The sequence below is a fragment of the Balaenoptera physalus genome (assembly GCF_965194825.1).
Source record: "Balaenoptera physalus genome assembly, chromosome: 7".
Lineage (NCBI taxonomy): Eukaryota > Metazoa > Chordata > Mammalia > Artiodactyla > Balaenopteridae > Balaenoptera > Balaenoptera physalus.
In genome coordinates this window covers 75,418,396-75,445,200 of record NC_138886.1, presented here as the reverse complement: position 1 = coordinate 75,445,200, position 26,805 = coordinate 75,418,396, and the positions used below count along the sequence as shown (strand labels likewise).

Sequence of the window (26,805 nt, the reverse complement as noted above, 5' to 3'; positions counted from 1 at the left end):
TGGCTGTGTGGACCCCAAGCCAGGCTGTGGAGGAGGTGGGCAGGCAGAGATGGAAAGGAGGAGGGAGAAGCAACGGACCACGAGAGAGGACCAATACTGTGTCTTGTTGGGTTATAGGTAGCATCGCTTTGAGCAGAAATCAGGCTGGATCCATGCACTGTCATGGTCAAGTGCTAACGAACACGGCACCAGCGAGAGGGATGGGATGGGATGGGATGGGATGGGATGGGATGGGATGGGTTGGGATGGGATGGGATGGGGGAAGACATGGTTGGTAGATCTGCAGAGAAATCAGGATGTTAAAAAGCATGGAGTGGCAGATCGGGGGCTGGCAGCAGTCTGCTGAGTAGATCTTGAGAAATGCAGTGATGACGAAATGTTTTCAATTCATTCTCTTGCTTTCATGATACGCCATGAGGCAGCCCGCCGTGCATCCGTATCCCATCTCCTGTGGTTAAAGGACAGAGCTTCAAAAATGTGCAGCTCTGCCCTTGTAAGAACAAGTGTAAATCAAGAGACTGAATGTGTTTACATAATGTGACTTATTTTTAATGTTTGCAGGATTTGGGAAAAGAAGAGCAGTTTGATTCTTGCATGAGTACGAATAAATATTCTCTGTGGGTGGCAGGTCTTTGTGTTTATCTATCCATACATGTGTATACATGTACTTGGGGGTGTGCATATATGTGCACGCATTCACACATACACACACATGCACACACACACACATACACACCCGCGTGGGGACCGCCCTCTGTGGCAGTGATGTGGGCTGCTGTTCAGGAACAGAATTAATCAAATAAATATTTTTCTTTCCTGTGTAGGGTGGTCTGGCCTGCCATGCTTCTATTTTTATTTCTTTTGGCTTATTTGCCACCCACTTTCCTAAAAGAATGCAGAAAGAACATTTTTAATTTCTGTGTGATGGTTGGATCATGTGTATACTTAAATTTGGGAGAATTTTTTTAAATGTTTGTAGTCTGGCTGCCCTGCCTGCCTTAAAGGACTTCAGACTTGGGGATGCCAGCAAGGAAAGTCAGCAGCCCTGGCTGTGGGCCTCCCGTGGATGGCTCCACCGGTCATGGCCCTGTCCCGTCCACACTGCCCTCCCCAACCCCGGCGGCCAGGGCTGGCTTTGTATGGCTGCCAGCTCAAAGACTCAGCTGAAAGCACATGCAGATATGAGTGAAGATCTGTTCAGAGCGATGCCTTGGGCTATAGTAGACCGGCTAGGAAGACAGGTTTTCAAGTTTCAACCTTGGCTACCCTAATGAACTATGTGACTTTGACTAAGGTACTTAACCCCAGTTCTGTCGTCTGTAAAATGAGGATGGTACCACTCACCCCATAAGACTGCTGTAAGGACTGAATGAAGTCATGAGTATAAAGCATTGAGCACAGTTTGGGACATAGAAAGAAGGGCCGGAAGTGTAGCTACTGCTCTGTTAGCAACAAAATACACTTTTGTCGATTCGTTAAGGCTGGGGTACTACTGCCCCATCTTGCTCACTGCATCTTTTGTGACCTGGCACTGCTTCATTTATTCATTCATCAAGTTATTAATATGTATAAAGCGTGGTTCCAAAAATCATTTAAGGTGGCTGGTGTCAGTCTCCCCCTGGAATTCTTTCTCCATCTAACAGACACAACGACGTTAAGAAAAATAGTTTTTCAAAAATGTTCAGGCCAGGTGCGCGATTCTCGCCCAAGGCACCTGCTCTTCACTCCGTGGTCTGTCTGTTCTTTGGAACAGAAGCTTCCGGGCCCAGAAGCCCCGCCCACAGGATCACTGGGGAGTAGCCGCATCCTCAGGGCTTCGAGGCCCTGAGGTCAGAAGGAAGTGCTCTGCACCCAGGGCACAGGGCCCCAGAGACTCCAGGGCAGCTCGCAAGTGAAGACCTCCAGCGATCTCCATCTCTGGAACCAGCTCTGAATGGTCCAGTTCACCAGAGGGGATTGAACTGGGCTCGCGTTTTGGGGGAGCGTATTGGGTGGCCCTGCTGTAGGCGAAGGCCTGGTCATCCTCACTGGTTCTGCCCTGCGCGGTGGGCGGAACCGAGGGCTCCTTACAAAGTCCTGCCCTGGGAGGCCCCACCCATGGAATTACCTGCTCTTCCCCCTCCCCGCCCCGCCCCCGCAATTGTCAAGGCACTTGGGAAAAGGTCAGTGTCATTTCCTCCGATAGGTGCAGCTTCGTGGATTCTAGAAAGCGAGAGGAGAAACACTGCAGCAGGGGAGAGCTGGCCTCCGCTGGGTGGGTGAGACGCATGGCTGCCCTGTGCCCGAGGGTGGCAGGAGCTGCCCCCCCGTTTCTACCTCCTGAAGACTAGCTGCCCCACAGGGATTGGGCAGGAGAGTGGCTGGGCATGTTTTGTACTTGCGTCTTTGCTTTTCTTTTCTCCTCCTCTCTCTTGTTCCAGGGATTTCCCTGCAGCAAACAGCCTGATATTTTACTGGGCTCCCCCTTGAAGTGAAATACTGCCCTTCAGAGCTAAGGGAGACGCTGTCTGAGGGAGAGCTAACTGCCAGGCCACGTTCTTAGCACCCAGCCCTGGGGCCCTCCGGGATCCTCTTTCTCTCCTTCCTTTTCCCCTGAGGCCTGTTCCCTTTCCCTGAGTGCTCTGTCTCCCATCCGGAGACACTTACACAGGGCGTGAAAGGATGAGCAGGTGTGTTCTGGGCAGGCTCAGGAAACGGGGCTCTCCGTGCAGAAACAAACAGAAGCAAGGTGTGTGCAGGGCTGGAGGGGGGCAGGTCCCAGAGTCCTGCAGTCACTTGAACTTGCTGAGACTTTTTCTGGTAGGAGCTGGAGGGAAGTGGAAACAAGTTTCGTGCGTTTTTGGATCTTCAGCAGCAGCTCTCCAGCCTGCGCTGCTGCTGATACCAGCAGAGATTAGAGAGCGTAGGCCTTTGGCCTTGTCTACACGTTGGAATCACAAGGCAGCATGGTATCATGGGAAATTCTGAGTCCTCCAAACTGGATGATTCGAAGACAACAGCTGATCTTGATCCTCGTAATCAAATACCTAGCACACCACCACTTCCTCCCTAAAACCACCCCTTCCTCCCTAAAACCACCCCAGCCGCTTCCTCGAGTCCTTCTGACACCGGTGTGGCCCTGCTTCTCACAGCGTCATGATGCTAGAAGAGTCCTCCTTGAACCCTTGTCCCTGCGGGCACTCAGGAATCACCCCACGTTGCCCCGTGCGGCTCAGCTGACCATCATAGCGTCCTCGCTGACGCCAGCTCGCTTTTCTTTTGGTTCTCATCCTCCTTTCTCCTCCAGGAGAACTGCCGTTTCCAAAGGGACTTGCTTTGCTACCCGTGGGTTAGATCCCGAGATAAGGAAATAGCAAAATATCTGCTTGACCTCTGGTGTAGAAAGATGGCCAGAGGGAAATGGGTATTGTCAGGAGCTGAGGACCCCAGGCCAGGGTAGGTGGGTTAGGGGTAGTTCTGGTGAAATCCTAGCACAGACCATCAGCAGCACTTTGTTTGGAATGGGGTGGTGGGGAGAGCAGACCCTTGAGAAACGGAATTTTCGAGATGGTCCACATTTTCAACCCACACACTTGTTAGGGGAGGGGAAAATAGCCAATAGCAAAAGAAACAAATGGATAATATGGATACAACTTGGAGGTTTTAAAGCCTTTAAGAAATGGAATTTGTAGGATGCAAGGCTGCGCAGAAAGTCATTTTTCTGACCTGGCTGCCAACCCCCCGGGGGCCTAACCATGTTGTCGGGAATGAAGAAGTCTTCTCAGTTACAGGATTTACTCATATCGCATCCCCCCCCCCCCCGCCCAGCCAGAAATGTGGTCCCTGTAATTCACGCTGCAGTTCAAACCCACTTTCCCAAATCTGTCTTCGTCTGAGAGGAGGCTGAGGAGAGGTGAGGTGTGGCCGTGCTCCAGCTTAGGGAGCTGCCGGGAACTGGGGGGCCCTGAGGCTGTGCTGCTGAGTGGTCGCAAGGAAGCACATTAGAAAAGGAGCACCACTCCCCCTCCCCCACACCTTGGCCCTTTTTGGTGGACTCACCGTTTTCCTTTGTCTTTTTGGCAACTATCACCTTAACATAGCGCCTTTAAAATGTGTTGGTGAAGCTCCATTACTGGAGAAGGAAAGTGTGTGTGTGTGTGTGGTGTGTGTGTGTGTGTGTGTGTGTGTGTGTACCTATGCTCTGTTAGATGAGAGGCGGTTGATTGAATACTTCCCTCTTTGTGCCCGATCTAACGATATGCTGTGTGTTTCAAGCGACCCTGTTTTCATGGTGGCTGGTGGTGGGAGGGACCCGCTTACACAAAGGTCATTTTCACGAAGCGCTGGGCCCAGTGTTCTCATTCTTACCACACTGCTGCGCCTTCTATACCCACCTTCCTTTCATCTCTTTGTGTCCTGTTCTTCCTAAATCATTGCTTTATTTCCAATATTTCTTCCTCCCCTTTCTCCTTCTTGTTTCTCAGAATTAGCAGAAAGTTGGTGAATTAAAAACAAGAAATTGGCTTTAAAATGCTGTTGCTGTAGCACTTCTATGCCCAATATATGTTAAAACACTAGAAAAACGAAGAACCTCAGTCCTTCTCTTTTATTTCTCCTCCCAGTGGAGTAATAGAAACAGGATGATTTTTGTCTGCTTACTTGTTTTTGTTTTTGAGGCAACCAGATCTGACCCTTATCCTTCCACTTGCTAGCTGCGTGAACTTGGGCAAGTTACTTCAGTTCTCTGAGCCTCTGTTTCCTCATCTGTAAATTAGAAAGAGCAATGCCTACTTCACAGAGTTTTGAGCAAGAAGTACACACAATAAATATAAGTACCTCCACCATAGTAGGTATTCAGTTAGTATTTTCCTCTACCTCTTGTTTAACTGGGTCTTTTTTTTTTTTTTTTTTTTTAACATATTTATTGAAGTATAATTGCCTTACAATGGTGTGTTAGCTTCTGCTTTATAACAAAGTGAATCAGTTATACATATACAATATGTTCCCATTTCTCTTCCCTCTTGCATCTCCCTCCCTCCCACCCTCCCCATCCCATCCCTCTAGGTGGTCACAAAGCACCGAGCTGATCTCCCTGTGCTATGCGGCTGCTTCCCACTAGTTATCTATTTTACATTTGGTAGTGTATATATGTCCATGACACTCTCTTACCCTGTCACATCTCACCCCACCCCCTCCCCATATCCTCAAGTCCATTCTCTAGTAGGTCTGTGTCTTTATTCCCGTCTTGCCACTAGGTTCTTCATGGCCTTTTTTTTTTTTTTTTTTCCCCTTAGATTCCGTATATATGTGTTAGCATACTGTATTTGTTTTTCTCTTTTGGGTCTTTAAGACCTAATAATCATTCATCTTCACTGGATTTTCGTCTAATTAGCAGATATTTTTACAGCCCCTTGTATGTGGCAGGCCTTGTGCACCAGGGTCCAAACAGAAACAAGATATGGTTCGCCTCTTCCAGAGCAATCTCTTGCTGGAACCAGGAATTAATAAAGTGTCATAGAACAACGTGAGAGGTACTGTGGGCACAAAGGGAAACCAGAAGAGGAGCACCTGAGACTCCTTGGGGACGGGGTGGGGAGGGTAGGAGATGGTGTTCCTGAGGGGGGAAAATGGTCAAGGGTCTCGAAGGATGCTGGAATTGGGAGAAAGGTGTTTTGGGAAGAGAGGAGCAAAGGAAAGCATATATAGAGGCATTGCTAGGGGTTCAACGGTAGAGAGGGAGAGTTGGGGAGTGACAGCTGAGTGATTGAGGAGTCCACACCAATGCTAGATGCTAGAGTTGGGACTTAGTTTGAAAGCCGTGGAGAGCCATTTAGGTTTTGGGTTTACGTGGAGGAGAGCCAATAATGCAAGAGGGATTTTCCTGAAGCACACTGAGGTGACTCTAAGAAATCCTTGTGTACACAAGTTGCCTCTCTGAAATCAACATGGAGTGCAGAGTCCACAGGTCAGGAGTCCTGGCGCTGCCATTTATCAGTGGTCCCACCTTCGGCCAGTCGCTTCCTCCCTCACGGACGGGTCTTCACATCTCTGGAATGAAGGTGTTGGACTAGATCACATCCACATGTCCTCCCAGCTTGAACACTAGTCTGTGATCCTGTGATTTTGTCACTCCTTTTTGGAGCTTGTTTTATAATTCCTAATGCTAACTTATTCATATGGTTATGCTAGCATGATGACTGACACCTAGCAGACATCACATTTCTATCTTTATTCCATGTGAAAATTTGATTACTGGAACGTGTGATGGTATGGTGTAGTAAGCTGAGTCAGCTGGTTTCTTTGTAGTCTTGGTCAGGTCAGAAATTATTTGCGTGACCTGGAATAAATCATTTTACTTCTCTGGACAGTTTATTCCCTCCGTGGCCAGTTCTCAAAATGGCTACACTGAGAGATAAGAGTAAGATTTGACTCATAGAATTCACACAGGTTTGTTCCATGTATATTCAAACAAACAAACAAACAAAACTTTCAAATGCTAGCAAAGATCTCTATTTTAATTTTAAATGTTTTAGATCAGAAGTGGCTGAGTATCTTACGCAGAAAATATGCTGATTTCATCCACCACCACCATTCTCCACAAAGACTAGGCAAAATCATTTTAACTTCGTTTCCAAAACTAACTGATTTCAATGTGGAGATTTAGTCTACTTCTCTTTTTGTTTTTTAAATGACTGAAGCTTATTTTTTTAGGAAAAATTACATGTATATTAAAAATATCTAAAAAGCTAGAGAAAAGGCAAATAAAAGGCAAATATAAATAATAAAAGGCAAATTAAAGGCAAATATCAGAAATAGAAAACATATATTATTCCATTCACCCAGAGGTAAACTTATCATGCTGGACTCATACTTTATATTTTTGCCTAGTATAATTGGATCAAACCATACATACTGTTACGCGACTTGACCAAAATATCCCTCATCATATATTAATATATAACAAAGTTTTAAGGGTCTGTTCAGATTCAGGCAAGATGAAATGGTGAGTGCCAGTGGTGGTAGAAAGCAGTGTGATGCATGTGTGTGCAAAGTGATGGAGGAACCCGGGAAGGGAGCTAATTAACCCTTTCTGATCTTGAAGGATATCAAAGTTTGCCAGGCATAGAAGGGCAGAAAGCATTTGCCAGATAGAAGAAACAGCCGATGAGAAGCTGCTAGAAACGTTACAGACCAGGGCTGTTGGAGAACAGGGAGGAGTCTAGTTTGCCTGATGGGTGTGGTGAGTGGGCTGGGCTTCAACAGGAGGTGAGCAGGGTGGGTGGATCCAGTTAAGAACAGCTTTGTTTGCCAGGCTGCAGAGTGTGGACTTTGTTCTGCTGAGAGTCGGGAATCAGGGACTTTGCAGAATCAAGTTCTGCCTTACATTAAAGCAATGGTACCGACTGAGCACAACCAAAACCTGACTTTACTCTTTTCTTAAGAATAGATTTTTAAAAATCTGGGTGCTTGAAAAGTCTTCATGTACAAACCAAATACAGCCTTTAGGAACATTTCTCAGAAAATTCACACCACCTCTGCAGAAACCTCTTAAGCACCTGTTGGAGTTCTTTAGTGGACTTAATACAAGGTGGGTTCAGATAACTCCTGCAATGGCAAATTCATCCCTAGAGAGCAAACTGCATAGGAGTCGTTTAAGCCACTCTCCCCGATAGGAAGGAACGTGTTTGGCCCTGCTGGATGCCTGCAGGGGGGCTCTGATGAAAAGGAAAGCCATGGAACCCAATATTGTCTGTTTTTTTTTTTTTTTTTTTTTTTTTGGTTTGGGGTTTTTTTCTCAGAACCAGTTGGTTTTTAGCCAGCCCATTGGCGCCACCCAGTGGGAAATCGCTAGAATACAGCTGTGAAGGCTTGTAGGCTTTTGCAGGGCGGATCCAACTGCGACGTCCTTCCTCAAGTTTCGGATCTATTTCAACCATTCATTCCCTGTAAGAATGTTAAGAGGCCTCATAGTAAACAGTTTTTCTCCTGCATTTGAGGCTGCACGGTGTGGTGAGGAAAACACTGGTCCTGGCTTTTCACAGACTGATTCAGTGGCTTTGCTTAAGTCCCATATCCTCTCGCAAACTTTTCCCTCTTCTGCTTTCCTTAAAATAAATAAATAAATAAATAAATAAAGTCTTCCATATTTCTAGTGTCTATAGTCTTTTTTTTTTTTTTAATTTATTTATTTATTTTTGGGTGTGTTGGGTCTTCGTTTCTGTGCGAGGGCCCTCTCTAGTTGCGGCAAGCGGGGGCCCCTCTTCATCATGGTGCGCGGGCCTCTCACCATCGCGGCCTCTCCCGTTGCGGAGCACAGGCTCCAGACGCGCAGGCTCAGCAGGTGTGGCTCACGGGCCTAGTTGCTCCGTGGCATGTGGGATCCTCCCAGACCAGGGCTCGAACCCATGTCCCCTGCATTAGCAGGCAGATTCTCAACCACTGCGCCACCAGGGAAGCCCTCTATAGTCTTTTAGTGGCATAATTGTTTTGGTATTTACCGATTGCACTTGTAACTCAAAGTGGCATCAGTCTGGATAAAGAAAAACTGTCTCTTTGGCATTTTGAAAATTCAGGAACGATTGCAATTAATTGTTAATTAATATAAGTCAATATCACTCAAATGCCTATTCATAAGAATGTCTCAGAGGCTTTAAACCATGGTCATGTGGTGTAGTGGAAAGAGCTGGGCTTCGCATCCAGATAGACCTGAGTTTAGATCTCTACTTCTGCCACTTTCTGTGTGACTTTGATAAGTTATTCTCTGTCTCTGTGCCTGTTTCCTCATCAGACCAATGGGGATGGCAAAGCTTACTTCACAGGATCAGGGTAAGGGTTACATGAAGTGATATCTGTAGAGCCGTGAGGGACACCGAGACTAAACAACAGCGAACCTTTGTTTGATGGAAGCAACTGTTACCATTTAAGCTCGGCAGCTTACCGTTCACCGTACCTGTTCACCTTGAGCACATCACTTCTGCTCTGAGGCCTGGATTCCTCTTCTGTCAAAGCTTTACAGAGGCAATGATATTAATATAACCACCCGAAGCACCTGCAACTCGTAGGGGCTTAACAAATGCTAGTTCCTTTCTTTCTGTAATCCTGACCCATTGCAAATAATTATGAGAATTAGCTATAAAGGCAAAGCTGTCTTCATCCCATGATCTCTCCTTCACTCTCGTGCTCTCACTCTTTCAAACACACCCGCACACACACGCGCGCGCACACACACACACACACACACACACTTTGTATTCCCACCTAATTTTTCCCATCTCTGTCACAGAAAGTTAACCAAAAACACAAGAACCTTTGGAAGCTTGACAGAGGAACAGCAAATTCCTTTTCAGGTTGTCATCATCTATTTCCATCCCCCCACACCAGGTGCCTGGGTCCTTATTCAAATAGGTGTGCGCTTATCTGTCTCCCCACCCCTGCGTCCCCATCCTGCCCTGGCCCCCCTGCTCCGGCCACGGCAGCATCAGATCCCTGGCGGACTCCACCTCGACTGTGCTTCCCTCCAGCCACAGCCCCTCTTCTCCCGTCCCCCTTCTCCCACCCTCACCTGTCAGACTCCTCCTCCTCTAGGTTGTGGAGCCCATCTCCGTGGGTACGTTATCAGAGAAGTCCTCTCAAGGCTCTGCCTTCCCAGCACAAAGCTGCTGCCATGTTTGTGCTTCTGGAGAGATCAGGAAAGGGAATGAATGCGTACTCTGTCCATGAATACTTTTTAACCTTCCCACTCACCTCAAGTAGGCCTCACTGGTCTGCTTCACAGATGAGGACACTGGGAGCCCATTCATTGCTGGATTACACAAACATTTTATCCACCATCACTTGCCAGGCACTGGGGACACAGCACAGACCGCAGACACAGCCCTTTTCTCTGTGGGTCTTACAGGATCTTACAAGGCATGAATCCAGGAGGCAGGAATGAAACAGAAAGACTATCCTGGTTGTGAAGAAGGGTGCTATGAGAGAGCAGAAGAGGAGGTGATGCCCTCTCTTGGAGGTTCGGAAGGGTATCCCTAGAAAGGGGCCACTTCAGCTAAGACCCAAAGGCTCAGGGAGGTCACACAGGGTGGTAGTCAGGGCAGAGTGGAATGGGTGGATTGGGTTCTACCATGCATCATCTCCTCCTCTAAATATTAACATTTATGTCATTGTATTCTATGTCGTTTTCTCCCTGATAGACTGTAGTTCCTTGAGAACATTGACCTGATCTCCCAGGCACCTGGTCTGTAGCACAAGTACTGAGCATAAGTAAATGGTCACTTAATTTTTCAATATATGTATCTCTACATAATTGCCTTACTTAATATTATAAGGGTGCAAAAGTACCTAGATTCTGTTCTGTATATTTGGTTATTTTTTTAACCAGCACATTGGTGTGGTTTTCTAAGAGTCTCTGAGCAGCTGGCACGCCTCTTCTCAAGCTCCTCTTACTCAGATGTTTCCTGTTGGATGGGGGGCGCTGGAGGGTGAGCGGAGGTCAGCGTGCAAGAGAGGTAGCAGCTGGCGTCAGCTCTGCAGCAGGTGGACCTCAGAAGCAGCTCATTCATCTCACTAAAATATATGAAACGTGTCCTCCTAAATGCCACAAGGCACAAGTCTCCTTCCCCAGCCTGCGATCCAGGACATTCCTGGGGATGAAAGAGGAGTTGCTGCCCCGTGCCAGGCACTGTGCCAGCGGTGGGGAATTCAGCGAGGGTTTCTTCTTCCTGACACCTTGGAGCTCACAAGTAGAGCCAACACACATGCCCGTCGCCCATGTGCGTGCATGCGCGCACGCGCGCGCACACACACACACACACACACACACAGGTGTACAAACTGGCTCCTGGCACGCAGGCCTCCAGGTGGGCACGGGTGGAGGGCATGGCTGATCCACAGTGGGAGGGGCGGGAGCGCCTGAAGGCCTCCCAGGCAGATCAGAGTCATCTTGCTGGAGTTGGGAAAATGAATGGCAATTAGCCAAGTAAAGAGAGCAGGGCGTGGTAGGAGCAGGCCACGGGCAAGAGCCTCGCCTGTGCAGAGACCCAGAGAAGGAGAACAGATGGCACATTTGGGATCTATAAATGCCCACAAGAGCATTTATAGAAAGGCCAGCTGGTTGTGGTTGACTGTCAGACACGTTGGGATAGTCTTCATTTCTATTAAAAAATGTCCTTCCTCCCAGTTTTCTTGACTTGTACCTATCCTTCATTTTTTCATCTTTGATTGAAACTTAGGGAAAGAGAAATTGTGCTCTACTCTAAGAAAAACAGCCGTCTAAATGCAATTATCATATCAATCTGTAAGTGATACTCGACTCCTGATGGGGAGACAGCTGGGAGTGGTGGAGACTGGGGCAAACTGGAGAGTGTATTCTCCATCTAAAGAGGACAGCAATTCTCTACTCAGCTGCCCAGTGGCTCCAGATCTTGCAATTTTTCCAAAACACAGAGCAACCTGGATTTTTGGCAAGTTAGCTGAGGTTTTTAAACAGTGCTTTGATTTAAAAAAAAAAAAAAAAAGCCTGCAGCCAGTGGAACACATCTGTATGCTGAGCCTTATTCCTGGGCCATGCTTGCAACCTCTTGTTTAAAGTCTCCAGAGGTTGCCAGGGTATTTTCAGAATCCTTCAACAAGTCATTGCTCTGCTTATAGTTACTCCTAACCATCCTTCTCCCCCTGCTTTCCAGAAAGAGATGACGAGCAGGATGTGTCACTAACGCCCCATCTTACCCTACGGAAGAAAGAGGAAAAGCTGTTTCCTCCTGGAGTCCCGGGCCGGCAGGAGGGAGACCTCCCTGGCTGAAAAGGCGCACCTACTTCCAGGAGCAGGCAAGCTGGAGACCAGCGGTGACTCCTGAGAGATGTTCCCCGCTCACTTCGTGTGCTCTTAACCCTCTGAGTGCTGCTAGCCGTGACCTGTGGACCTGGCCAGGAGAGAAGGACGGCCCCTCACCCATCCTGGAGGAAGGAAGCCTCTGCACTTACATGCGTGTCGCAGTTCTGCCTGTGACCTGCCACCTAAGCTTTACTGGAATTCAGGTTTTGAGACTGAGATACTTAACTTGTACTTTTCCACTTACCCGTCTCGTCAGCCGGCTGCCTTTTCTGTAACGTGTTTTCTAAGTACCCAGTGAATTTTGGAACTCTGGATGCACAGCCAGTTTTTCTCTAACAAGCCTTCCTGTGCGGACCCTGCAGGCTCTGGCCCTGATGCCGTGGTCTTGGCTGGGAGGTCTGAGGCCCGTCCCACAGCATCAGTGCAATTTCCCCCATAAGCAGTTTTACCCGGGACCTCTCCACGGGGTGGCTTGTCTTGCCCCAGATAGGGTCTGCACACTTTCATTGCAGGGAAGAGACTGGTCTCTAGCCTAAGGCTAACTTAGTTACCAGTTCACCCTCAACAGAATGTGTTTTTTATAACCACACCATTCCTTGTCTCTTCCGTTCAAGATATTTTTTTTTCCCTGTTTCTGCGAAGAGAGAAATAAAAGGAAGTTATAAATGACCAAGAATGATCAGCAGATGCCCTGAGCCAAATTAGTGCAGTGTTTTTTCATTATTAAAGGGTGTGGTGGCTGTCTTCACACAATACTGAAATTTCAGTGAAAAAAAAAAAAACCCAACAAAAGTACAATGGGTAATTTGGTGCCTGTAGCTGAAATGCCCAGCCCATTGATTCGTAATCTTCCCAGCCGGCCCTCTGAGCTTCTAGATCCAGCCGATGTTTTCTTCCTCTTCCTCTACGCTCTCCCTTCCTCTGCCCTATGATATTATGGCACAAAGTTAATTTCTGCCCGGATGATGCTTGTGCCACAGTTGCCAAGGTAACAGTGGAGCTGGAGCCAACTTCCTTCTCCCATCCTTCCCAGTGTTTCTATCCCAGTAGACAGAATCATTCTGTGCTACATCCTGCCTTTTGAAAGCTAAGTGACTTTTAGCTGAAGCAGTGTTGCCTTCTCTGATTCATTCGCAAAACCGTGGTGGTCCTGAGAGCCTATGACTAGGGGGTGATGATACTTCCAGGGAGCGTTTGAATTCGACAAAATAGCAGTTGGTGGAGGGATGTAGATAAGAATGTATTAGGGCATTTCAATGTAATACTGATTAAAGAATAACTCAACAACTCTGATTTTGTTTCATTGCATGTAATGTGTTAAAGCCATTTGGAGCTGCCGCGAGAGCCTAGAAAGGCATGAAGTCTTTCTTGGTCCAAACTGAGAAAGGGTCAACTGTCTGGGCACCATGGCATTCTGTGTTGACCTAACCCGGCAAATCAACCCTTGCTTTGTATCTCGTCAAAGTTGTCTCATGGAATCCAAGTGCTGCTACCTCTCTGCATATTGTTGTGCTCTGATCAACAACAAACATACCTTTTTTGTTTTTTGTTTTTCTGCTTCCTTAGTAACTTTGAGAGGACAAGATAGGCAAAGATTTTTCTCAGCGTCATTTTTGGCTGAAAGGATATCTGACTGTCCTAAGGATCCAGAGATCAGACAAATGAGCCCGTCTTCCCGACCTATGCACGACGCAGTTAGTGCCACATGGGAGTGTTGAGCAGTGAGACAGAGAAATGACAGCATGGAGCCCAGGCCCTGGGAGGAACTCTGAAGCTCTGCAGGATGGAAAACACAGGAATTTTGCATTAAAAAGTTGACGAAGTTCCTGCATTTCAATAATGCCTGATCAAGTAGGATGCTGGACTCTGAAGACTTTTGTTATGAAGTCTTTTGAAGGTTATTTTCTGTTAACTGTTCATGCATATTCAATTTCCACTCGATTAAAAAAAAAATCCAGATTTTTTTTAAACTTCTTGGAACAATTTCCTCCTGGTTATATTGCTTGCTGCACTAATCGGCACTTCTAGAGTAAGTGCTGGCAAACCACTCTTACGTTTTAATTACAGACTGTTCCTATTCCCGCAGAACTTTGTTTGGCAAATTCTGAAGAAAATCATTACAGACGATCTTTTATCTCTTTGGCCTGACTACATCCTAGGTACCTCTCCTGGCACATGGAGATCTGAGCTCCTGGCAGCCCTTCAGGCATCTCCTACTCTCTGGGTCTGAGATTGACATCTTGCTTCTTCCTCCTAACCTGGCTCGCTCTCCCTCTTTTCCCACTATTTTTTTTTTTTAGTTGAGTAATACATGTATCCATGATTTTCTTTTTTTTTGAGAAATGTCAAAGTGGAAATTTCAAAAAGGAAAGATTACAGTGACATCCATATACCCTTAGTTGTCATTCTCTTTAGTTAATGGATTAGAGTCATTCTTTTATGTATGTGTGAGGTGTGTGTGTGTATGTGTGTGTATGCGTGTGTGTGTCTGTGCACATGTGTATGTGGGTCTTTCATGACACTGACATTAGTAAAGAGTTCTGGCTGGTTTGTTTGTAGAATGTTCCACAATCTGGCATTTTTTTCTGATTGTTTCCTCATTATTAGATTCAGGTTAAACATTTTTTAGCAAGAATACTATGTAAGTGATGTTGTTTCTTTCCTTTTGCATCATATCAGGAAGCATATAATGTCTAGTTGTCTCTTTTTATGATAAATATTAAGCTTGATCAGTGGGTTGAGGTGTTATCTGCCTGATCCATTCACTATTAAGTTCCGTAATTCATTATAAAGATCTGAAATTCAGTATGCATACATTTTATAGAGTGTGAGACTGTACATATGTGCTTTCCTTTCCTAATATTCACAAAGAGGTCCAGGATCTCCAAAAGATTACAGCCATTGCAGTTAGATGATATAGCAGTGACAGAGAATTCATCTTTTCCCATTTAACAGAAAGAAAAGGACACAAAAAGTTTCCCTCTGCAGGTAAAGCATGAGTATGCTGACAAATGAGAATTTGTGTAGTCCCTGAAGCCAGAGTTAAAATATATATAACTTTTTTTTCTCCCATCCTCAGTGACCTCCCATTCAGACCGATGGTTTATTTTAGAGAGCATGCATTTTCATTGATGGTGATTGCCCAAGGGTGCAAAAATTGATTTGAGTGGGGAGGAAATCTTATATATTACACTGGGTCATGGCCTGACCATAGTACATATACAGGTATGAAGTATATATGTAGTATTAAAATTCTGTAGGGATAGGGAGATGATTAGGAATAAAATGTCTAAAAAGGCTCTTTAGGAGGATGATAATTTTTAAAAATTGAGAAATACCCATCTGGAGTCAGTTTCTACTTCTGAGATTTCTCATTTTCTCTTCCTGGGGTGTTTGCTCATTTCTGAGGGCCAGGATGAATGGAAGCAACTTCGAGAGATTTCTTAAGCTATTCCTTCTACCCTCCCAAACCACATCAGTAACATTCCAGGTGAAAAAGCAATTCTCCTCTCAATGATCTTCAGGCACAGAAATTCTGCAGCATCCTCTGGCATAACCCACAGACCAGATTCCATCTGAAATGTTCCATTCAACTTGAGCTAAACTATTATCTTTGCGTTTCAGCTCACCTTTTCTAGTATCCCACATTGAGATCCAAAGACTGTATAAGTAAAAACATACTAATTGAGAGCTTTATTTGCATGTCCACTAAATACTTGAAGACTGTTACCAGTTGTCTTTCAGCCTGCCTCCATTTATCATCTCCCAATGGCGGAATTCTCTTGGAAGTCTTGTTGCCCCACTGTAACATTTCTATACTTCAGCCTGAAACCTTCCCAAAGCTCTCCATGTCACTGTGCATTATGGATGTAACTAGCAGTGAACATTAAGAAATTACTGCATGCTTTCTCCAAAGTATGTTGTGTCTTTGCTAACTCTTGACTTGATTTTATACACTTATAAATTTTCTTTTCTATTGTATTTGCCCACACTAAATCCTTATCTATATTCTGTTCCGCCATTTTGCTTTATCTTCTTGAGCTTCCTTCCTTCCTACCTTTAGCATTCCCTGTAAGATCACACTGAGTTATTTTGTTTTACTCCCCTCTTTAATTGGCAAAGCATTAGGGGACGTGGATAGAATTTCTCTTATCTGTTTGTGGTGATTATGTCATTCTGGTCATTAATGGAAGCACATCACTTCCTATGGTCTCTAAACTTACACCACTTCCACACCCTATGGGTATCACACTGTGAGAAAAAGAAATATCATAGGAAAAGTATAGCCACCAAGGAATGTGTACAAAGGCAAAATCACTAAAAGGAGTCTGATGTGTCACTTGGATAATACTGTTGTCCTTTGTGCTTTGATCATTTTAGTTCTTAATGAAATAGGTGATTCTCTCCTAGAGTTAGTGAAACAAAGCGTGTTTTGGAACTAATGGTTTTTTTTCCCCTGCTTTTAAAAATATATCAACAAAAAAACTTATAACAGGTTGTTTCCCTCTGGGCAGTTATTAATTCTGGGTAAGCATTTTTCAATGAATAAATAAGGAGTTTTGTAACTTTTAGAGGGAAGAGTCCATTTCTAATCTGGCAGTTAAGCTGTTTTACTAGCTTTTAATGTTCTAATTTCAAAGTTTTTCAGTATCTTTTCTAATTGCATCAGAAAAAAGATTTAGCATATTTTTAGTTCCATTTGTGATTAAATTAAGGGTTTGGTTATAAGAACAGACTAACAATTAAGAAAAATTAAAATGCAAGATAAAACTAAAGGATATTTATGAAATCAGTTTTATGTGAGCTTAGGAATTCAAATGTTACAAATAAAAGACACATAACCATCTTCTATTTTGTCTTTTTTATGTGTTTGTTTTATTTCTTTAACAAGCATATTCTTCATCCTGCAACAAATAAATGAAAAGAAAGGTTAACTCTACAAAAAACTACTTCAAAATTTATTTTAGACCACATGCACATCTTTGTATTTTAGCAGAAGTTCCTTTATTCTATTACAGATTTTCCCGGGAGGGTGTCATGCATATTGTGTAGCTTCTCAACAGATTAATGTTGTACATCTTTTTTCTTGCAGTAGGGTTCAGTATTAAGTTTGGTAACAACCTGGCATATAAAGGTAATAAGTCTAGATTATAGAAAAAGCTCATCAACCAGAGTAAACAAACCTGAGGTTTAATCTCAGGTTTGCCACTACCTTATTTGTATGACCTTGGGTAGTATATTTAATTGTTCTGTGCCTCAGATTTCTGAACTGCAACTGGAGTCCTAGACTTGTTCCTATGTAGCTTATAATTATTTTTGGACACTGATGTAAGATTAAAATTTTAACATATTTGGAAAAGCAGAAATATGTAAATTCTATATACTTATATATTATTGATATTAGTACATTTACAGTCACTATGTAATAATTGTAAATGACTCTAAAAGTAGCCCCTGTTCCTAATAGCAGCAATAGAATACTATGTCTGACAAAAGCTGTTTGTGACGAGGTGATTTCTAGACACAGGGCGGTGAGGAACGAGACTTCTAGAACTCAATCACACATATAAGGGTTTCTCTGTTTCTCAGTTCCACTGTCTGAAATGTATACCAAGAAGTGACAAAGAGGCGGGCTATGGACTGAATTTGTCCGGCAGGCATGTTCTGTTGGACCTACGTAGATTGTAGTTGTTGTTGTTTAACTAGCTACCGACATTTAAAAATCGGAAAATTTGACACATGAAAATCAGAATTTCTGGCTTCTCTTACAAAATCAGAAGATCTGGCCACACAAGGCTGTTGTTTCCAGGAATTGGCTGAGAGGTGGCTGACCCATTTTGATGGAGTTGTCTCTCTAATGTACCACTGTCCTCCCCACTCCCTGTTGCCGCACAGACAAATGGCTGGTTGTCAGTTACCAATGTCCTCTTACGCTGGGATGCTTCACTCATGTACGTTTCTTGCCACTCCCCTAACGCATTTCAGGTCACAACCCCTGCTTTACCATGTCTAGAGAGGCCCCTGAGGAAACCACTATTTTAATTTTCAAATGTATCCCCATACACATTGAATACCTGCTGTATTATTATATTCTCCCTAGTAACCTACATGGTATTAATGATAATTAATGGAAAACTGTCTTAGAAGACAATAAATTCAAACCAGATGCCTTCAGTCCTTCCACCCAACAACAGCAAAAATTGATACTCCCATAAGAAGCTTGCTTCCCATGGAAGCTAAGCCGATCATTAAATCTATGCAATCTTTCAATATCCTAAATTCTTAAATTTCAACTTTGCTTCCAAGCAGACTTCATTGCTACATTGACCAAAATGATAAAGAACTGTCATTGGGAAGCAATCGTAGTGTCATTTATAACAATTACATATTTTATCTGATTTTTCTATTTCATTGTGAAGTAGATTTTAACAGAACACGTTATTTTAACGGAAATTTCTTGTTTTAATGCAGCATTCATCATCTAACTGAGTTTTCATGAAGACAAAAAAACAAACAAAAATTCCCAGTACTTAATAAATTAAAACCCCAATGAGGACATCCAATTCAATCTAATTAAACTTTGATTGAGCTTATAAATATTACTGCATACTAGATTAAGTTGAATAACTGCTCCAGAGGAAATCGTATCATATAACTGAGATACGACCTCACCTATAACCAAATCAGCAAAGGATAAGAGTGTAAGCGTTTTCAAGAAATATATAGAACATAGAGGCACAAAGGTATCAACAGAATCCTATGTTTATTAACCCAGAAACAATATTTTGGATAACTGTTTCTCCATAACTGTGCATATAATGTCTCTACAATGATGTATTTAGTATTGCTAAAAACTACATGCTGACATCCATCCGTAAGAGGCAGCAGCATTTGGAAAAATCGTACATGGTGACTTGTTTATTTATCTAAAGGCTAATTATTTCACTTAGGGCAGAGATGCTGAGGTCTCTTAGACAGGATGAAGTTTGGTGGGAGAAGTTAACATTGGCGGGACCTGAGGAACTGGGCCGCCCACCCCTGCCCGGTCTGTGGATGAGAATATAGTCCCTTCTTTGCTCCAAACCTCAGATTAAAAGCCTCAGTTCCCCTCTCTCCCTCCACTCCTTGCTGGCGTCACACGTGCTGGTCACATTCACACTTACGGCCTCTGCGCTGGCCGTTCCCCTGCCTGCATGCTCCGCCCCCAAATACCCTCATGTCTAATTCCTTCTCCCCTCAAGTCTTTGCTTGAATGTCACCTTCTCACTGGGGCCTCTGCTGGTCACACCTGCCCACCAAGACCCACAGGCCCCCTTTCTCTGGTCAAATTTTCTTTCTCCCATAGCGTCTATGTTGTGTAATTTATTTACTAGGTGTATTGTGTATTGTCTGTCTCCCCCAACTAGAATATAAATTCCATGTCATCAGGGATCTCTATTTTGTTGATTGATGTATACCTAGCACCTAGAAGAGAGTGTCTGGCACATAGTAGATGCTCAATAGACCTTTGATGAATGAATGAATGAATGAATGAATGAATTCACATGGCAGACAAGTGCCTAATTAAGATCTGCTATCAGAGAGAGATTAATTAACAGCAATGTATAATAATGATAATATTACTAACACCAAAAGTATACATTTGAGTGCATACTCAGCACACGCTAAGCGTTTGACTTGGATAATCTCATTTAATGGTCATGGTGACCCCATGAGGTGGGTTATCTATGTTTATCCCCATTTTAAACTCAGAGTTACCTAAGTAATTTGCCTGAGGTCACAAGCAAGAAAGTGATGTCACACGGGGGTGCTCCAGAGCCCACACTCTGCACTAAAGGAATCACCCCCCCCCACCCCACCCCACCGTCATGAGGCATCAGGCTCTTCTCACATTGTCTTCCTCTCTGGAGATACCGGGGCCATGTCATGTAGCAGTTCAGCCTTCAGTTTCTTTCCTGGCCATTTGTTAACGTGATTGCAGCAGTGCTTCTCTGACCAGTCCAGCTGTGGTCAGAAAGCATTTCTATTCACAAGATGTTCATTCACAAATACAGAGTGGACCCTCAGTCAGAGATTAGGCGGGACAACAGATCTAACGGGGACACCAAGGAGGTCAGAATAACTGGTCCACAGAGTGTTGAGTGATGTGAGGCCAAGACCAGAGGCCACGATGAGGTCCCTGAGTGGGCAGGGGACACAAGTCCAGGAGGAATCACCCAGGTTGGGAGCAGGGTGTTCCTATGATCAATTGAAATGGTACCTAAGAAGCTTCTAGGTCTTGCTCCCTGCTGTGAAATGGGAAGAATAAAAGCATGCATTTCACTCATCCTTAGAGGGCTTCCCTGGTGGTGCCGTGGTTGGGAATCCGCCTGCCAGTGCAGGGGATGCCGGTTCGAGCCCTGGTCCGGGAAGATCCCACGTGCCACAGGGCAACTGGGCCCGTGCACCACAACTACTGAAGTCCGCGCGCCTAGAGCCCGTGCTCCACAACAAGAGAAACCACCGCAATGAGAAGCCCGCACACCGCAACGAAGAGTAGCCCCCGCTCGCCGCAACTAGAGAAAGCCTGCGTGCAGCAACAAAGACCCAACACAGCCAAAAATAAATAAATTTTAAAAAAGAATTAATAAACAGAAACGCCCAAAGCAGAAGATTAGCTTTGACAGTAAGAAATTTGAGAAACTATCACAGTTAATTTTTGCTGATTTTTCTTCTCTATGAAAAAAATTAATGCATTAATTCTTCAGCCATAATGTAAAATATGTGGTTACATGAACTATTAGAAATATACAGCCGAGAGGCTAGAGCAATGAGCGGCTGAGGGATTTATTTATGCATGTATTCCATGGGCTAATTTAGAAATGAATAGGAAACACACTGAATTTGAAAAGCAGCCTCCATTCCATCCACCTGACTTATGCAGCTTCCTTTGAGGTCATCAGGAGTCGTGCAGAGCATAAATGTTCACAAGTTCCTTTTTCTACCGGGAGATCTTTATTATGTCAGGACATAATGCTGGCCTATGTTTTAAGGCTGTATGAAATTAGTATGCTACGATGAGATGAATGACTTTTACCTTCCTGTTCCTAGGGCTCCGTGGATATTATCCATGAAATGATTCAACCGCCAAACATAGAGGCAGCATTTGTCAAAAGAGGAGTGAGTAGTGGGAGTATTTTTTTAATAGTAAACCATTAGATTCAGCAACTATTGAACCAAGTTAAAGAAAATTCATTCAAAAGGTGAGCCCCATTTCACACTCACAGGAAGAATTTTTAACACATTTCCAACCTTAGCATGGGCTTCCTGAGGTTGTGCAGATCACACCAGGTGTAGCTTTGGTATTAAGTACTAACAGAGCATTATCTAGACATTGAATTCAGTAAAACCCTGTGAGCACATGGATTTGAAATAAAAGAAATAAACAATTGCAAGTCTAGAAAGTTCCTAAGAGCTGTAAGCTGTAAGTTATTGCCATGTCAGCATTCAGGAACAAAGATTGTGCTGCCCTTGGGTTCATGGCATTGCATTGAAATTTGCGTTCTCTCTCCTAAGTGACTGAAAAAGGACTTCTGTGCGACTCAAATAGAGAAACATGAAAGGAAGGTACCCAAGCCCCTCACCCACTGCCAAGAAGAAGAGAAAATAAACGAGGGAATTTTTACATGAACATTCTCTGGTGCTCATAGATTCCTGTTACCGTGTGGGAAAGGACTAGAAACAGAACACATGGGTGTGCTGAGTGCTTTCAAGGGAGTTAGGAGGACATTTTTGGGGGAAGAAGGGCTAGGCATTAATTTACTGAGAATCTACTTTGTGCCAAGCACTGTGTTTGGTACTTGACCTATCTCCTCCCATCCCCTTCTCACAACTGTTCCCTGAGGGAAGTATTGGTGACAACAACCATCTGTAATCCGTTGCAGATGTGGTGACCGAGTGCAGTGGCTGGGGGGCTGGGATGAGCTCACCCAGGGACAGGCCTTGCTCTCATCCAGTGCTAGGCATCGTGCCAAGCATTTTACTCTGTTTATCTGAATTAATCCTCACTCCAGTCCTTGGGGTAGATACTATTGTTATTATTCCCATTTTACAGATGAGGAAACTGAGGTTGAGGAGCAAGAATCTTTTTCAAGGTCATGCAGCTGGTTAGTGGTGGAGCTGGGATTTGAATCCAGGCAGTCTGTCTCCAGACACCCTGCTCTTCATCACTAGGTTACATCGCCCCAACACACACACTTCAGCTATTAAAAAGTTATTCCTCCTTTTACCTTGTTCACTTGCTACCCTGGTGACAAAGCTTCTTTCACCATGAGGGTCAAAAAATTAGTCGCCCCTGAAAAGCCCAAAGGAATCTGGGGAAGCAGCGATGAGGAAGTTACACAGGTGAGATGAATGCCTCCTGCACAGAACAGAAAGGGTGAATCTGATGAAAATGCCCCTGAAAGTTAAGATTGTCAAACTGACGGGTCAAAGGGAGGAAACAAGTGGGCTTAATGCCCAAGTGGCTGACGATGTTCAGCCAGCTGCTGCCTGGGGAAGAAAACCTGGCTTCGGAAGCCCAGTCTCTGCCAGCTTCAGAAGAGCAGCCCGGGGTACAGTCGCCCCTCTGATTCAGAGGGGTTCACACCTTTCAATTGTCCCCCAAACAGTTTCCTTTCTGATCAGACTTGGTCTTGCAGGGATGACTAGTACATACCAAGGAACAGGCAAGACTGGAAAATAGGGAAATTGAGCCCAAGTCATCAGGCGAGCCCCTCCCTGCTAGTGCTGAGCGCTCTGAAGGGCCCTCCGTCAACATAGTAACCGACTCACAGATGCTGTCACCTTGCAGATTTCACTGGGGCGGGAGAATGGAAGCCTCAGCTCCTTTGCTTTGGGCTGGGTGCCCTCATCTGTCTTTGCTTTTTCCCATCCCTGGGTTCAGAAGCCCTTAGAGAAGAAATAATTTTCCCCATTTATGTGCAATCCTTCAGCATCCATCCTTGTACCAATCGTGTCTGATAGCTACTAAGATGTGATTTGCCTTAAGGCCAGCTGGGGGAGATCTATGGACACGAAGGAGACATCTGATAACTACTAGATTTCAAATACAGCCGATCCGTGAATACGGAGTGGAGAAAGCAGCTATTTCCAATGGAAAGCTTGCCAAAACAGACTATGTAGTCTGGCTAGCAGAAAAGGAAAGTTTTTGTTCAGAAAAATTGGAAAACAAACTGTGCCCTTTTCTCTACCACTCTTAGATTGTCCTGAAGGGGAGATTTATTTCAATGAGATTATGCAAAGACAAAATAGCAGATAAGATTCAGCAACTTAGGGGAAAGATTTGACCAAACTCTTATTAGAAAATTAGGGACTTCCCTGGCTGTCCAGTGGTTGAGAATCCGTGCTTCCACTGCAGGGGGCGTGGGTTTGATCGCTGGTCAGGGAACTAAGATCTTGCATGCCGCGCAGCACAGCCTAAATTAATTAATTAATTAATCAATTAATTAAAAAAAAAAGAAAATTAGCCTCACAGACACAGAGGCCCCTCTTCCTCCGCTGGCACGGCCTCTGCCTGTCCTTAGGCTCCCTTGCCTCATGCCCCAAACTCTACAAAAGCCAGGAGACACTCTCCTTGCCTCCAAATCCCCTCTCCCCTCCCACTCTTCACAAACTGAAGCCAGGCTGCTCTTTCTAAATCCCAGACCTGTGCCCCTTCCCCCCACCCCTCAGTGCTCTTCCCTGGCAGCCCACCGCCACCAGCAGGAACCAGACTCTTTAGCGAGGCCCCGAGGCAGGCTTCTCACAGGTTAGAAAGAATGGCCAACAGCCCTTGCACTCATCCTCCGTTTTTTGGATTTCGTGGCCTAGGAAGTTTAAAATGCAACAACAGAGTGATTTAGGGATGCTCTCCTCACCATCTCTCCTCACCCTTATTTCATAGAAGAAAGGACATTTCAACGCCAAAAGAGGAGAAAGGGTAGATCTTAGAATAAAAGCCCATCCTTCAGGTTTCCCTAGCGTAGTGAAAGTGTCTACACCTGCAGCGGCCCGCTGGCTGATGCGCTGGGGTTGTAACGCAGGTGTTTTAAATAGCCATGTGCTGTTTTTGTAAGTCTGTTTGGGGCTGATGGTGGCAGGTTTTCCTGGCGAGACCTGAATGCCTAGAGGCACTTGATTGCTTGGGTAGCACAGCCTTTCAATGCCTGGCCACTCTGCCTGTGATCCTGCCGGCCTGACCGTCTGTAAGAAGGAGTACGGGGAGCCTGCTTTCCAGGACAGCCTGGGGACAAGCACACAGCCCGCCCTACCTGCTACCACTGCCTCCACGTGACCTGAAGGACAGAACTGCTGTGGCTGCCCCTAGAGGTGAGAAATGGCTCCCTTTACCTGAGGCCCTCAAGATTACTGAGATTTCCTCACCCTCCCTTCCCTGCCACTAGCCCACCCCTGCCTAGAGGACCAAGAACTAGAATCAAGCCTCCTCTTTGGCTAAGGAGCCTCCCCACGCTCCACCCACACCCCTAGGTGATCTCAGGTAGGAGACAGGCAGCAATAAAGATAGTTTGGGGGCTTCCCTGGTGGCGCAGTGGTTAAGAATCCACCTGCCAATGCAGAGGACACGGGTTTGAGCCCTGATCCGGGAAGATCCCACATACCGCAGAGCAACTAAGCCCGTGCACCACAACTACTGAGCCTGCGCTTTAGAGCCCGTGAGCCACAACTACTGAGCCCACGTGCCACAACTACTGAAGCCTGTGCACCTAGAGCCTGTGCTCCGCAACAAGAGAAGCCACCGCAATGAGAAGCCCGCGCACCACAATGAAGAGTGGCCCCCGCTCACCGCAACTAGAGAAAGCCCGCGTGCAGCAACAAAGACCCAATGCAGTCAAAAATAAATAAATAAATAAATAATAAGTTTATTTAAAAAAAAGGATAGTTTGCGTGCTAGCCAGAGTCTGGGTCTGGGTTTCTCTCTAAATGTTTCCAGAGGAACAATTATTTGCTCCATCCCTGGAACTGAATCCTTAATCAGAATAAAACTCATAGGATCTAAGCTGGATATTGAAGAAGTTGAGAGAGTAGAGGGCTGCCAGATACGGAGGAAGCAGAGAGGGCAGGAAATGAGAGTCCCATCGGGTGGAAGAACAAGGAGGGCAGGAGCATTTGAATTAGAGCGTGGCCAGGAGAAAAGGTTGTGCTCAGAGAGTGATCTATTTGAATTTTTTTTAAAATTTATTTTTGGCTGTATTGGGTCTTCGTTTCTGTGTGAGGGCTTTCTCCAGTTGCAGTGAGCGGGGGCCACTCTTCATCGCGGTGCGCGGGCCTCTCACTGTCGCGGCCTCTCCTGTTGCGGAGCACAGGCTCCAGACGCGCAGGCTCAGTAATTGTGGCTCACGGGCCTAGCCGCTCCGTGGCATGTGGGATCTTCCCAGACCAGGGCTCGAACCCGTGTCCCCTGCATTGGCAGGCTGACTCTCAACCACTGCGCCACCAGGGAAGCCCCGATCTGTTTGAATTTAAGGTTCCAATTTTATTTATTGCTGAATAACTAAATACACCAACACTTAAGTGATTTAAAAGCAACAACTCTCTTATCCTGTCTCATGATTTTGTGGGTCATAGATTCAGGCAGGGCTCAGCTGGGCAATTCTGCTCCACGTGATGGCAGTCACTTGATGAGGTTCAGCTGGTGGCTGGGCTGATGGGTGGAGCCAAGATGGTGTCACTCAGGTGCCTGATGCTTTGCAGGGACGGCCAGAAGACTGGGCTCAGCTGGGCCCCTCTGCTTCTCCATGTAGTCTCAGGTCCTCACCATGGGTTGTCTCCAGTAAGGTACCCCTTACGTGGCAGCTCAGGCCTTCAAAGCTAATATTCCAAGAGACAGGAGTGAAACTGCCAGCCCCTTAAAGCCTGGGCCAAATTTTCTTATTAGTTCTAATACTTAGTAGACTCTTAAATTTTCTGAGTAAACCATCATGCCATCTGTGAATAATGACAGTTTTGTTTCTTCCTTTCCAATCCTTACATTTTCTATTTTGTTTTCTTGCCTTATTGCACTAAATAGCACCTCTGGTACAGGTTTAGTAAAAGCACCTGCATATTTACAGTTTGGTCTTTACAGAATATTTACCAATCTATGCTTTAGACCACAGGTTTAAGTGTGAAAAAAAAAATCATGAAAGAACTAGGGCAAAAAGGTTTATTTTTAAAATAACCTCAGAGTGGGGAGGGATAAACTAATTTAAATAAGAAATGGCATGGTACTGCTTACAAAAAAAAATAAATAGATATGAATTGAGGGGAGGGAGGGAAGATGGAAGGGGAAATAAACTAAAGAGTGGAGGAAGGTTGATTGGATGGAGCTTGTGGGATGACAAAGAAGAGAGTTATTTTAGGAGACACTAAAGGATTGTTGGGGAGAAATTTGGATAAAGATTTTAAGGAAGTTTTACACTGTATTATATTATATAGCATTTTGTATTCCCTTTTCGTGGCCTCTTTACGAGACTTCACTCAAGGCACATCTTACTTTACAAACTTCTAATAAGACATTAGACTTTACAACTAAGCTTTGTTTACTGTGTGCCAGTCACTGTGCCAAGTGGTTTACATGCCATATCTCATTCAGTGATTATAACAACTCCATGAGGTGAGTGCCATAATTTCCCCCACTTTACTGATGGAAAAACTGAGTCTCAAAGAGATGAAATATTTTGCTCAAGGTCAAACTGATAGTTAGTAAAGGAGCAGAGATGTGAACCCAGATCACCAGACTCAATGCCAGGACTCTTAACCACTATATATTTCTCCTGGTATTGGCCTTTTCATGGTACCAGAGAAAGGATATGGCAGCTTGTGAGTAGCTAGATGCTCATTCTGAGCTCCTGGAATGGAACCAGGTCAAGGTAAGTGTTGGCCAGGCTTTCCTGGAGGCAGCTGGCACACTATTCTGCAGTATTCCTCTGGAGGAAGGGAATGCATTAATGTTAGTAGGAGTTTATAAAGTAAATTAA

General features: G+C 44.9%; 2 protein-coding genes across 5 annotated transcripts in view; one reads left to right on the top strand and one right to left on the bottom strand.

The window, feature by feature from the left end:
- The window catches only part of IFNK (interferon kappa), a 219,328-nt gene extending 195,174 nt beyond the window's left edge, over window positions 1-24,154 (bottom strand). The window contains exon 1 of the mRNA XM_082467641.1: window positions 20,266-24,154. The gene's annotated coding sequence lies outside the window, so the exon portion shown is untranslated. The remainder of the gene's footprint in view (window positions 1-20,265) is intronic.
- MOB3B (MOB kinase activator 3B) overlaps window positions 1-26,805 on the top strand; it is a 256,664-nt gene that overhangs the window by 202,105 nt on the left and 27,754 nt on the right. For 2 of the 4 annotated variants that reach the window (XM_082467618.1, XM_082467614.1), the window contains one exon: window positions 11,661-13,102. The exons of the other annotated variants lie outside the window; for them this stretch is intronic. In XM_082467618.1, the coding sequence (XP_082323744.1) occupies window positions 11,661-11,776 (116 nt within the window). In that variant the 3' untranslated portion in view covers window positions 11,777-13,102. Of the gene's footprint in view, window positions 1-11,660; window positions 13,103-26,805 lie in introns of those variants that run through there. 4 annotated transcript variants of the gene reach the window in all.